Below are 13,668 nucleotides of genomic sequence, written 5' to 3' on the forward strand. Positions count from 1 at the left end.
TGTCAGCAAAAGCTGCAAACTCAGTTCCTGTCACCTGGACAGCATTCACAGGTGGTACACCCTGGGTCACGTCCAGCAGAGGTCCCGACTGTGCAAGCGCCGCAGGCCGAGCACTGCACACAATGGGGGTCCGTGGAGCCTGCCGGTAGAAAAGTCCCACATGCGGTGCAGGAAGCATATAATGTCTGTGCCGTGGCACCCTTGCGTTTTACGGACGACATGCTGCTGGCTCTCTGCAATGTGAGAGAGTCTATAGCCAAAGGGCGACCAGCGCTATGTAATACCAAGTATTTGTAGAAACAATATACTAAGAATACTACTGGCACAAGAGGGGGTGAGCCCTGAGGGCTGCTTACCGCCCGCTGATAGCGGGTAAGAGGCGCAGAATTCCTTGTCTGGGTCTCCCCGGCTCCCCTCTGCAGCTCAGCGTGTCAGCAGGAATGGCTGCCGGCGTCTGTGGAGAGGGGCGGTCCGTGGGAGTTCCCAAACAAAAGTGCGGGAAACAGTGTCCCCTCTGTGCCGATTGTGAGGGCTGGAGTATGTAAAAACGACTCCAGCCCTCGGCGCTGATGCACTGGCCAGCGTCCCGCCCCTCTCCTGACTGGCAGGTCTGGGGGCGGGAACGAACGGAAGCAGGCCGCAAAAGCCGGGGACTCGAGTTATCAGCGCGGCCGCCGTAAAAGCGCGGGCCGCGCTGAAGTCCCCGGCGCACCACAAGTGCCAGCCGCGCCGCAGTCCCAGCGGCCGGCGCGACCGTTTCCCAGAAGTGGCCAGCGTCCCGCCCCTCTCCTGACTGGCAGGTCTGGGGGCGGGAACGAACGGAAGCAGGCCGCAAAAGCCGGGGACTCGAGTTATCAGCGCGGCCGCCGTAAAAGCGCGGGCCGCGCTGAAGTCCCCGGCGCACCACAAGTGCCAGCCGCGCCGCAGTCCCAGCGGCCGGCGCGACCGATTCCCATAAGTGTGCCTGCTTCAGCGAAGCTGAATGAGGCCATGGCACAAGCGCCGTAGCGCTGATGTCCCCCGGCGCACTACAACACCCAGCATGCTGCGGTGTGAGCGCCAAATGCACGGGGACACAGAGTACCTTGAGGAAGCAGGGCCATGTCCCTGATGTACTCCGCTCCATCCAGCATCTTCTCCAGGGGCTGTAGATGGAGCACGGTCTCAGTGCCTGGAGACCAGTAAATCCCACTTCACCCAGAGCCCTGTAAAAAGGGATGGGGAAGGAATCAGCATGTGGGCTCCTGCCGCCGTACCCGCAATGGGTACCTCAACCTTACAAACACCTCCGACATACAGTGGGGTGAGAAGGGAGCATGCTGGGAGCCCTGTATGGGCCCTCTTTTCTTCCATCCGACATAGTCAGCAGCTGCTGCTGACTAAAAACAATGGAGCTATGCGTGCGTGTCTGACCTCCTGCGCACAAAGCTAAAACTGAGGAATCCGTACTCCTACGGGAGGGTGTATAGCCAGAAGGGGAGGGGCCTTACACTTTTAAGTGTAGTTCTTTGTGCGGCCTCCAGAGGCAGTAGCTATACACCCACTGTCTGGGTCTCCCAATTAGGAGCGAAAAAGAAATTACTTTGTAAGGGCTATAAAGTTGTGATATATGCTCTTCTGTGACTTTTTATTTATTTTTTTGGTGGGGAGGCCCAATTAGAAATTCTGCAAGGGGCCCCATGATTTCTATGTATGCCCATGCTCAGATATCCATGAAATGTGCATTATGGAGTGTAATATGAGGCCCAGAGAACTCGGTGACCTCACATTTCCATGATGTTGGAGTTTCTATGAGAGGGATTCAGCTCCATTGAAGAGCATTGGCTGCAGTACCACTCCAAACCTTTACACAGGAGTGAGGCACTGTTTGCAAAGACCGCAGCCATGTTTCTGTAATCCTGGACAGCCCCTCTAACAAGGCTAGTGATTGATAAATGTGAGGAAGTTGTCTATAGCAACCAATCAGATTGCAGCTCTCATTTTACTAAGGCAGGCTGATAGTAAAAGACGTGGCCTGATTGGTTAGCGCACGGGCTCCACTTTGCAGTGGGGCTGGTAGACTATCTCGCGCAGTGCCTTCACTAACCATGTTAACACTAAATCACCGCCACTAATAACGGCGGGCACTGGAGGCCTCGGGGCAGCGGCCGGTGACACCTCCGGTGCTGCTCCTGACAGTCTACAGGCTCAGTAGATGCGCATATCCGGCGACAGGGGGCGCTGTGGGCCAAGCTCTCCGCCTATGTCGGGCCTTTCTCTCCGCCCCCGGTTCTCTCTGGCAGCTCGGGATTTCCCGCTCTACGTGCCATCGTTTGTGCGTTTGGAGCTAGAAGCCCGCGCAGGCCACCATCCAGCCCGCGGTGTTTCCCGGAATCCTCCCCAAGTGACTGCGAGCTTTCCCGGCCAGGAGATTAGGAAAGACACGCGGGAAGCCCGGCCTGCCCCGGGAGGGAGCCAGGAGCAGGATGGCGGTCAGCCTGGATAAGGAGGCCTATTACCGGCGAATAAAGCGGCTGTACGGCAACTGGAAGGTGATGAATGGCGGCGGCCCGTCCCTGCGCTGCGCCGATCCCCAGCACTGCCCCGTACCGTACCGTGCTCTGTACCCTGCAGCGCCCCGGCCGTTCGCGCCAGCAGCCGGCATCCGCCGGGTCACGTGTGCGGCCCTCTGTGCTCGCATGTGGGCGCCCCGTATCTATACAGTATACACATACAGTATACACCCCGCACACAGGAGTGAGGGGCACACCCACAGGGCTCAGTATATGCTGCACACATGCCAGACCAGCTCCTAGGTACCCATGGAGCATGTGCGGTGTGTGCGCGCCACCATGGAGCATGTGCGGTGTGTGCGCGCCACCGTGGAGCATGTGCGGTGTGTGCGCGCCACCGTGGAGCATGTGCGGTGTGTGCGCGCCACCGTGGAGCATGTGCGGTGTGTGTGCGCCACCGTGGAGCATGTGCGGTGTGTGTGCGCCACCGTGGAGCATGTGCGGTGTGTGTGCGCCACCGTGGAGCATGTGCGATGTGTGTGCGCCACCGTGGAGCATGTGCGGTGTGTGTGCGCCACCGTGGAGCATGTGCGGTGTGTGTGCGCCACCGTGGAGCATGTGCGATGTGTGTGCGCCACCGTGGAGCATGTGCGGTGTGTGTGCGCCACCGTGGAGCGTGTGCGGTGTGTTTTTGGCACCGTGGAGCGTGTGCGGTGTGTTTTTGGCACCGTGGAGCGTGTGCGGTGTGTTTTTGGCACCGTGGAGCGTGTGCGGTGTGTTTTTGGCACCGTGGAGCGTGTGCGGTGTGTTTTTGGCACCGTGGAGCGTGTGCGGTGTGTTTTTGGCACCGTGGAGCGTGTGCGGTGTGTGTGCGCCACCGTGGAGCATGTGCGGTGTGTGTGCGCCACCGTGGAGCATGTGCAGTGTGCCATGTCTGCAGGGTGGTGCTGTGCCCCGTATGGTTCCTCTGCTAGAAGTGATGGTTCTGGAGGAGGGCACCATAGGAACCCAGTGTCACCTTGTGTGTGCGCTGCATGTGTTTTGTCTCTGCCCAGTACCCAGCTGCTGGAGTTGTACTGGTGACGCTCGGGCATTTTCTACTTGTTTCCCGGCTTTCTTCCCACAGTCTGTGCTCTGGATGTAACACGTTTGCCCGATTATCTCCAGAAACATCAATAGGCTTTTTAATATTCCTGTAAAAAAACATCATAACAGAAGGTTTGTGACCTCAGCCTTACACCGGCTGCTGGTCTACACTGCGTCTGGATGTGACATGTAGCACAGCGATACATCACTGTATGCCGCATCACAGCGTAATGCAGGCGAAGGAGCCACTGTGATCCACTAGACGAAAGTTAGAACCCGCTGGAGTTTGGGACTTGTCATGGATGCTGTCCCCTGTGGCTCTCATTGTGCCCCATAGATGGAACCCGCTGGAGTTTGGGACTTGTCATGGATGCTGTCCCCTGCGGTCCTCATTGTGCCCCATAGATGGAACCTGCTGGAGTTTGGGACTTGTCATGGTTGCTGTCCCCTGTGGCTCTCATTGTGCCCAATAGTTAGAACCCACTGGAGTTTGGGACTTCTCATGGTTGCTGTCCCCTGCGGTCCTCATTGTGCCCCATAGATGGAACCCGCTGGAGTTTGGGGCTTGTCATGGTTGCTGTCCCCTGTGGTCCTCATTGTGCCCCATAGATGGAACCCACTGGAGTTTGGGGCTTGTCATGGTTGCTGTCCCCTGTGGTTCTCATTGTGCCCCATAGATGGAACCCGCTGGAGTTTGGGACTTGTCATGGTTGCTGTCCCCTGCGGTCCTCATTGTGCCCACCAATAGTTAGAACCCACTGGAGTTTGGGACTTGTCATTGTTGCTGTCCCCTGCGGTCCTCATTGTGCCCCATAGATGGAACCCGCTGGAGTTTGGGACTTGTTATGGTTGCTGTCCCCTGTGGGTCTCATTGTGCCCCATAGATGGAACCCGCTGGAGTTTGGGGCTTGTCATGGATGCTGTCCCCTGTGGGTCTCATTGTGCCCCATAGTTAGAACCCGCTGGAGTTTGGGGCTTGTCATGGATGCTGTCCCCTGCGGTCCTCATTGTGCCCCATAGATGGAACCCGCTGGAGTTTGGGGCTTCTCATGGTTGCTGTCCCCTGCGGTCCTCATTGTGCCCACCAATAGTTAGAACCCACTGGAGTTTGGGACTTGTCATGGTTGCTGTCCCCTGCGGTCCTCATTGTGCCCCATAGATGGAACCCGCTGGAGTTTGGGGCTTGTCATGGTTGCTGTCCCCTGTGGGTCTCATTGTGCCCCGTAGATGGAACCCGCTGGAGTTTGGGACTTGTCATGGATGCTGTCCCCTGCGGTCCTCATTGTGCCCCATAGATGGAACCTGCTGGAGTTTGGGACTTGTCATGGTTGCTGTCCCCTGTGGCTCTCATTGTGCCCAATAGTTAGAACCCACTGGAGTTTGGGACTTCTCATGGTTGCTGTCCCCTGCGGTCCTCATTGTGCCCCATAGATGGAACCCGCTGGAGTTTGGGACTTGTCATGGTTGCTGTCCCCTGCGGTCCTCATTGTGCCCCATAGATGGAACCCGCTGGAGTTTGGGACTTGTCATGGATGCTGTCCCCTGTGGTTCTCATTGTGCCCCATAGATGGAACCCGCTGGAGTTTGGGACTTGTCATGGATGCTGTCCCCTGTGGTCCTTATTGTGCCCCATAGATGGAACCCGCTGTAGTTTGAGACTTGTCATGGTTGCGGTCCTCATTGTGCCCCATAGATGGAACCCGCTGGAGTTTGGGGCTTGTCATGGTTGCTGTCCCCTGCGGTCCTCATTGTGCCCACCAATAGTTAGAACCCACTGGAGTTTGGGACTTGTCATGGTTGCTGTCCCCTGCGGTCCTCATTGTGCCCCATAGATGGAACCCGCTGGAGTTTGGGACGTGTTATGGTTGCTGTCCCCTGTGGGTCTCATTGTGCCCCATAGATGGAACCCGCTGGAGTTTGGGGCTTGTCATGGTTGCTGTCCCCTGTGGGTCTCATTGTGCCCCATAGTTAGAACCCGCTGGAGTTTGGGGCTTGTCATGGATGCTGTCCCCTGCGGTCCTCATTGTGCCCCATAGATGGAACCCGCTGGAGTTTGGGGCTTCTCATGGTTGCTGTCCCCTGCGGTCCTCATTGTGCCCACGAATAGTTAGAACCCACTGGAGTTTGGGACTTGTCATGGTTGCTGTCCCCTGCGGTCCTCATTGTGCCCCATAGATGGAACCCGCTGGAGTTTGGGGCTTGTCATGGTTGCTGTCCCCTGTGGGTCTCATTGTGCCCCATAGATGGAACCCACTGGAGTTTGGGGCTTGTCATGGTTGCTGTCCCCTGTGGTTCTCATTGTGCCCCATAGATGGAACCCGCTGGAGTTTGGGACTTGTCATGGATGCTGTCCCCTGTGGTTCTCATTGTGCCCCATAGATGGAACCCGCTGGAGTTTGGGACTTGTCATGGATGCTGTCCCCTGTGGTCCTTATTGTGCCCCATAGATGGAACCCGCTGTAGTTTGAGACTTGTCATGGTTGCGGTCCTCATTGTGCCCCATAGATGGAACCCGCTGGAGTTTGGGGCTTGTCATGGTTGCTGTCCCCTGCGGTCCTCATTGTGCCCACCAATAGTTAGAACCCACTGGAGTTTGGGACTTGTCATTGTTGCTGTCCCCTGCGGTCCTCATTGTGCCCCATAGATGGAACCCGCTGGAGTTTGGGACTTGTTATGGTTGCTGTCCCCTGTGGGTCTCATTGTGCCCCATAGATGGAACCCGCTGGAGTTTGGGGCTTGTCATGGATGCTGTCCCCTGTGGGTCTCATTGTGCCCCATAGTTAGAACCCGCTGGAGTTTGGGGCTTGTCATGGATGCTGTCCCCTGCGGTCCTCATTGTGCCCCATAGATGGAACCCGCTGGAGTTTGGGGCTTCTCATGGTTGCTGTCCCCTGCGGTCCTCATTGTGCCCACCAATAGTTAGAACCCACTGGAGTTTGGGACTTGTCATGGTTGCTGTCCCCTGCGGTCCTCATTGTGCCCCATAGATGGAACCCGCTGGAGTTTGGGGCTTGTCATGGTTGCTGTCCCCTGTGGGTCTCATTGTGCCCCGTAGATGGAACCCGCTGTAGTTTGGGGCTTGTCATGGTTGCTGTCCCCTGCGGTCCTCATTGTGCCCCATAGATGGAACCCGCTGGAGTTTGGGGCTTGTCATGGTTGCTGTCCCCTGCGGTCCTCATTGTGCCCACCAATAGTTAGAACCCACTGGAGTTTGGGACTTGTCATGGTTGCTGTCCCCTGCGGTCCTCATTGTGCCCACCAATAGTTAGAACCCACTGGAGTTTGGGACTTGTCATGGTTGCTGTCCCCTGCGGTCCTCATTGTGCCCCATAGATGGAACCCGCTGGAGTTTGGGGCTTGTCATGGTTGCTGTCCCCTGCGGTCCTCATTGTGCCCACCAATAGTTAGAACCCACTGGAGTTTGGGACTTGTCATGGTTGCTGTCCCCTGCGGTCCTCATTGTGCCCCATAGATGGAACCCGCTGTAGTTTGAGACTTGTCATGGTTGCGGTCCTCATTGTGCCCCATAGATGGAACCCGCTGGAGTTTGGGGCTTGTCATGGTTGCTGTCCCCTGCGGTCCTCATTGTGCCCACCAATAGTTAGAACCCACTGGAGTTTGGGACTTGTCATGGTTGCTGTCCCCTGCGGTCCTCATTGTGCCCCATAGATGGAACCCGCTGGAGTTTGGGTTGTGTTATGGTTGCTGTCCCCTGTGGGTCTCATTGTGCCCCATAGATGGAACCCGCTGGAGTTTGGGGCTTGTCATGGTTGCTGTCCCCTGTGGGTCTCATTGTGCCCCATAGTTAGAACCCGCTGGAGTTTGGGGCTTGTCATGGATGCTGTCCCCTGCGGTCCTCATTGTGCCCCATAGATGGAACCCGCTGGAGTTTGGGGCTTCTCATGGTTGCTGTCCCCTGCGGTCCTCATTGTGCCCACCAATAGTTAGAACCCACTGGAGTTTGGGACTTGTCATGGTTGCTGTCCCCTGCGGTCCTCATTGTGCCCCATAGATGGAACCCGCTGGAGTTTGGGGCTTGTCATGGTTGCTGTCCCCTGTGGGTCTCATTGTGCCCCATAGATGGAACCCGCTGTAGTTTGGGGCTTGTCATGGTTGCTGTCCCCTGCGGTCCTCATTGTGCCCCATAGATGGAACCCGCTGGAGTTTGGGGCTTGTCATGGTTGCTGTCCCCTGCGGTCCTCATTGTGCCCACCAATAGTTAGAACCCACTGGAGTTTGGGACTTGTCATGGTTGCTGTCCCCTGCGGTCCTCATTGTGCCCCATAGATGGAACCCGCTGGAGTTTGGGACTTGTCATGGATGCTGTCCCCTGTGGTTCTCATTGTGCCCCATAGATGGAACCCGCTGGAGTTTGGGACTTGTCATGGATGCTGTCCCTTGTGGTCCTCATTGTGCCCCATAGATGGAACCTGCTGGAGTTTGGGGCTTGTCATGGATGCTGTCCCCTGTGGGTCTCATTGTGCCCCATAGTTAGAACCCGCTGGAGTTTGGGGCTTGTCATGGTTGCTGTCCCCTGTGGGTCTCATTGTGCCCCATTGTTAGAACCCGCTGGAGTTTGGGGCTTGTCATGGATGCTGTCCCCTGTGGGTCTCATTGTGCCCCATAGATGGAACCCGCTGGAGTTTGGGGCTTGTCATGGTTGCTGTCCCCTGTGGGTCTCATTGTGCCCCATTGTTAGAACCCGCTGGAGTTTGGGGCTTGTCATGGATGCTGTCCCCTGTGGGTCTCATTGTGCCCCATAGATGGAACCCGCTGGAGTTTGGGGCTTGTCATGGATGCTGTCCCCTGTGGCTCTCATTGTGCTCCATGCACTTGCATTATGCTGCTATGTACTGCTATCTTGGGCTTCTCATCTTGGGCCTAAACTGTCTGCTATTTTCCTGCAGGTTGGCTAATGTCATCTGTTCCATTGGTGCAGACAGATGGCCCAGTGGCTTAGGGGCTAGCAGAGTTATCCAGCATCGATGCTGGGGCCATGAGTTCAAGTCTGACCATGCCACGTTGACTATTTCTGCTAAGTTTCTTGGTAAATGCCCCATTTGTGCCTACTGTTGTCTGGCAGTGCCTGTGATGAGTTGCCATGCTAATACTGACGCTGCCACCAGGAGCATGTGGTTTCTGTGCTGGCAGTGAATGAGTGTGACTGACTGACTGAGGCGGCCATGACATCAGGTATAATTTTTCATTCCCAGTAGACTCTTTATTCTCTTTCCTGATCTGTAATTTTATTTTTCAGAAAGGTGAAGACGACTTTTCCAATGTGGACGCCATTGTGGTGTCAGTGGGCGTGGATGAGGAGATTGTGTACGCCAAGTCCACCGCCCTACAGGTCAGAGCATTTTTGTACATTGATAATTCTGTGGGGTTTTTGCAGCATGATCTAAAGTTTGGAATGTTTTCCCTTATTTCTGTCTGCTTCTTTTAGACCTGGCTTTTCGGTTATGAGTTAACAGACACAATAATGGTTTTCTGCGAGGAGAAAATTATCTTCATGGCCAGCAAGAAAAAAGTGGAGTTCCTAAAGCAGATCGCAAACACGAAAGGCAACGAAAACGCTAATGGCACCCCGGCGATCACACTGCTGGTCCGGGAAAAGGTACGTGGTTTACGTCACAACGCGGTTCATGCCTCTACGACCACGCGCCATGAGATAGCGGATTCCATAGTACTGCTAAATACACATTAGACTAACAATGGCTGCACCCACTGATATTGACGGGTTCGGACAATGGTGTTTTGTGTATGGGGGCGCACCGGCTGACTGATCAGGAGAGATGTTGGGCTATCAGTCGCATTGTTGATGGCTTTTTCATTGAGAACACAGGACCTTTCTTCCAAGTGATAGTGTATGGGATAGTTGTCTTCAGAACGTTCAGCAGATAGCCATCTAATGTGTCTGGCCAGTTTAATACCATAGGTGCAATGGCCTCTGAACAAAACCACATATTGTGAGGCTATTGGGGAAAGCACACCAAGCATGTTCAGCCCTGGGACAGGTTGTAGGGTGCTCTTACTGGTTCCAGGGTATAAAGAAATGTATTGCCCCAATTTAAGAACTCCCCCCCCCCCCCCCCCCCCCCTCTCCCCTCTGATAGCTTTTCTTTATATGGAGGCATCTGAACAAGTTCTCCAAAAGTTCTGGCGTGATATATGGATCTTACAGCAGGGGCTACCCCCTCCCCCCCCCAATTACAGTAGTATCTGGCGTTACATTAACAAGTGCTGCAAGTAACAAAATCAGTAAATACTACCAGTCCTTCCATTGTCACTAATAAAGTGAAATACAATAGGTGCTAATAATTTGGTGACTTGTTTGTCATGTCTTGATAGGAGAATTGTTGTGTAGATGAAGCTCAGTTATGTATATTGTGACACAATGTTTCCTTCTATATAGTTAGCATTGGACTGAGCTCACTTTAGGATAAACTCTTAAAGGCCTTTAAAATCATCTTAACCATCAACAAAGCTTTGTCAATTACTTTTTGACTTACCATTGTTTAGCGCCTGAGACCTTTACATAGACTGCATGTTCCCTTGTTGAGAATACACAGTGAATGCAGACCAAGCCTTAAGGGCACTTTACACGCTGCAATATCGGTACCGATATCGCTAGCGAGCGTACCCGCCCCTGTCGGTTGTGCAACACGGGCAAATCGCTGCCCATGGCGCACAACATCGCTTACACCCATCACACGGACTTACCTTCCCTGCGACATCGCTCTGGCCGGCAAACCGCCTTCTTTCTAAGGGGGCGGTACGTGCGGCGTCAGAGCGACGTCACACGGCAGCCGTCCAATAGCAGAGGAGGGGCGGAGATGAGCGGCCGGAACATGCTGCCCACCTCCTTCCTTCCGCATTGCCGGTGGAGGCAGGTAAGGAGATGATCGTCGCTCCTGCGGTGTCACACACAGCGATATGTGGTTCCGCAGGAACGAGGAACAACCTCGCTACCTACGAGACAACTTTCTTTATCGTTCCTATGGGAGACCCAGACATTGGGTGTATAGCTTCTGCCTCCGGAGGACACACCAAGTACTACACTCAAAAGTGTAGCTCCTCCCTCTGAGCTTATACACCCCCTGGAGAACCAGATCTAGCCAGTTTATCGCTTTGTGTTCAGGAGGCATACATCCACACATGCACAGAGATGCCTATCTGCATGTGCCAATTGCAGTTTCACACCAGCGTTGGCTACGTTTTGCAATCGGAGAGGAACATTTCCAATTCGTTGCTCTCCCCTTCGGGTTAGCCACGGCCCCTCGGGTATTCACCAAGGTCATGGCAGCAGTGGTTGCGGTTCTGCACCTCCAGGGGTTGGCAGTAATTCCTTACCTGGACGACCTTCTAGTCAAGGCTTCATCCAGCGCAGACTGTCAGCGGAGTGTCTCGCTCACTCTCGCCACTCTAGCCCAATTCGGGTGGCTTGTCAATCTGCCCAAATCCACTCTGGCTCCGACCCAGAGGCTCACGTACCTAGGGATGCAGTTCGAGACTTTGCCGGCACTTGTGAAGTTGCCCTTAGTCAAACAGCAGTCCCTCCAACTGGGGGTGCGCTCTCTGCTGAGGCCCCGCCGTTATTCCATCAGGCACCTGATGCAGGTGCTGGGTCAGATGGTGGCGTCAATGGAGGCTGTTCCCTTTGCCCAGTTCCATCTGCGGCCCCTGCAGCTGGACATTCTCCACTGTTGGAACAAGCGGCCTTCCTCCTTGCACAGGTTAGTGGCTCTGTCTCCACAGACCAGGAGCTCTCTTCAGTGGTGGCTTCGGCCCCTCTCTCTGTCTCAGGGACGCTCCTTCCTGGCCCCGTCCTGGGTGATCCTCACCACGGATGCCAGTCTATCCGGCTGGGGAGCGGTATGTCTCCACCACCGAGCGCAGGGCACTTGGACTCCGTCCGAGTCAGCCCTCTCAATCAATGTGCTGGAAACCAGAGCCGTGCTTCTTGCTCTCCTAGCTTTTCACCACCTATTGGCGGGCAAGCACATCCGAGTCCAGTCAGACAACGCGACAGCGGTTGCCTACATCAATCACCAAGGCGGGACACGCAGCCTCCTGGCAATGTTGGAGGTACAACGCATCCTTCAATGGACGGAGGACTCCCAAGTCCACCATATCCGCAGTCCACAACCCAGGCGTGGAAAACTGGGAAGCAGATTATCTCAGCCGTCAAACCGTGGACAGTGGCGAGTGGTCCCTGCATCCGGCAGTGTTTGAGTCAATCTGCCGCAAGTGGGGCACTCCGGAAGTGGACCTAATGGCATCCCGTCACAACAACAAGGTTCCGGTTTACGTGGCTCGCTCCCACGATCCTCAGGCCTTCGCCGCGGACGCTCTGGTTCAAGACTGGTCCCAGTTTCGTCTGTCCTACGTGTTTCCCCCTCTAGCTCTCTTGCCCAGAGTTCTGCGCAAGATCAGAATGGAGGGCCGTCGAGTCATCCTCATTGCTCCGGACTGGCCCAGGCGAGCTTGGTACCCAGACCTGCTCCATCTGTCCGTAGAGGTGCCGTGGCATCTTCCGGACCGTCCAGACCTTCTCTCACAAGGTCCGTTTTTCCGCCAGAATTCTGCGGCTCTCAGATTGACGGCGTGGCTCTTGAGTCCTGGATCTTGACGGCTTCTGGTATCCCCCCTGAAGTCATCTCCACTATGACTCGGGCCCATAAGTCTTCCTCTGCCAAGATCTATCACAGGACTTGGAAGATTTTCCTGTCCTGGTGTCGCTCTTCCGGCCATCCTCCTTGGCCTTTTTCCTTGCCGACCCTTCTGTCCTTTCTAAAGTCTGGTCTGCAGCTGGGACTGTCCCTCAACTCTCTCAAGGGACAAGTCTCGGCTCTGTCAGTGCTGTTCCAGCGGCGTATCACCCGGCTGGCTCAGGTCCGCACCTTCATGCAAGGTGCGTCTCACATCATTCCGCCTTACCGGCGGCCCTTGGATCCCTGGGACCTCAATTTGGTTCTCACGGTTTTGCAGAAACCCCCCTTTGAGCCTCTTAGGGAGGTTTCTTTGTATCGTCTTTCACAGAAAGTGGTCTTTCTAGTGGCCATAACTTCCCTCAGGAGAGTCTCTGATTTGGCTGCGCTCTCTTCGGAGTCACCTTTTTTGGTTTTTCATCAAGACAAGGTGGTTCTCCGTCCGACTCCGGACTTTCTTCCTAAGGTGGTTTCTCCTTTCCACCTTAACCAGGACATTACCCTACCTTCCTTTTGTCCGGCTCCTGTTCATCGCTTTGAGAAAGCGTTGCATACTCTGGATCTGTTGCGGGCGCTCCGGATCTATGTGTCTCGCACCGCTGCTCTTAGGCGGTGCACCTCTCTTTTTGAGACGTCCCATTGTCTGGGTCTCCCATAGGAACGATAAAGAAAAAGAGAATTTTGTTTACTTACCGTAAATTCTTTTTCTTATAGTTCCGTATTGGGAGACCCAGCACCCTCCCTGTTGCCTGTTGGCAGTTTCTTGTTCCGCGTGTTATCACCGGCTGTTGTCGTGGACAGAGTCTCCGGTTGTTCCGGTTCTTGCTCTGTTTTTACTTGTGGGTGGCTATTCTCCTTCAGCTTTTGCACTAAACTGGCTAGATCTGGTTCTCCAGGGGGTGTATAAGCTCAGAGGGAAGAGCTACACTTTTTAGTGTAGTACTTTGTGTGTCCTCCGGAGGCAGAAGCTATACACCCAATGTCTGGGTCTCCCAATACGGAACTATAAGAAAAAGAATTTACGGTAAGTAAACAAAATTCTCTTTTTTTTGGTAAATGAACGACCTCTCATATACCAACGATTTTTGCCTCTTTTGCGATTGTTTAAGGTCGCTCCAGCCTGTCACACCCTGCGATGACGCTAACGGCACCGGATGTGCGTCACAAACACCGTGACCCCGACGATATATCGTTAGCGATGTCGCAGCGTGTAAATGGCCCTTAAGACTTTTTGCTAATGTGCAGGAGACATACCGTATTTTTCGGATTATAAGATGCACTCTTCCTCAAAATTTGGGAGTTAAATGAGGGGTGCGTCTTAAAATCTAAATGTAGCTTACCAGGGGGTAGTGGAGAGGGGTCGGCGCTGGGCGGCTCTG

The 13,668-nt window shown here is 54.7% G+C and overlaps 1 protein-coding gene and 1 non-coding gene across 2 annotated transcripts in view; both read left to right on the plus strand.

The window, feature by feature from the left end:
* Positions 1-2,074: 2,074 nt before the first annotated feature.
* Positions 2,075-13,668, plus strand: part of SUPT16H (SPT16 homolog, facilitates chromatin remodeling subunit) — a 114,398-nt gene continuing 102,804 nt past the window's right edge. Inside the window, exons 1-3 of the mRNA XM_075319628.1 lie at positions 2,075-2,531; positions 8,836-8,928; positions 9,025-9,195. Of these exons, the coding sequence (XP_075175743.1) occupies positions 2,466-2,531; positions 8,836-8,928; positions 9,025-9,195 (330 nt within the window). The 5' untranslated portion in view covers positions 2,075-2,465. The remainder of the gene's footprint in view (positions 2,532-8,835; positions 8,929-9,024; positions 9,196-13,668) is intronic.
* On the plus strand, positions 8,662-8,759 carry LOC142258811 (small nucleolar RNA U6-53/MBII-28). The gene has a single exon (XR_012727876.1). It is a non-coding gene; the product is annotated as a small nucleolar RNA U6-53/MBII-28 (small nucleolar RNA).

Source organism: Anomaloglossus baeobatrachus, chromosome 1, assembly GCF_048569485.1.
Source record: "Anomaloglossus baeobatrachus isolate aAnoBae1 chromosome 1, aAnoBae1.hap1, whole genome shotgun sequence".
NCBI lineage: Eukaryota > Metazoa > Chordata > Amphibia > Anura > Aromobatidae > Anomaloglossus > Anomaloglossus baeobatrachus.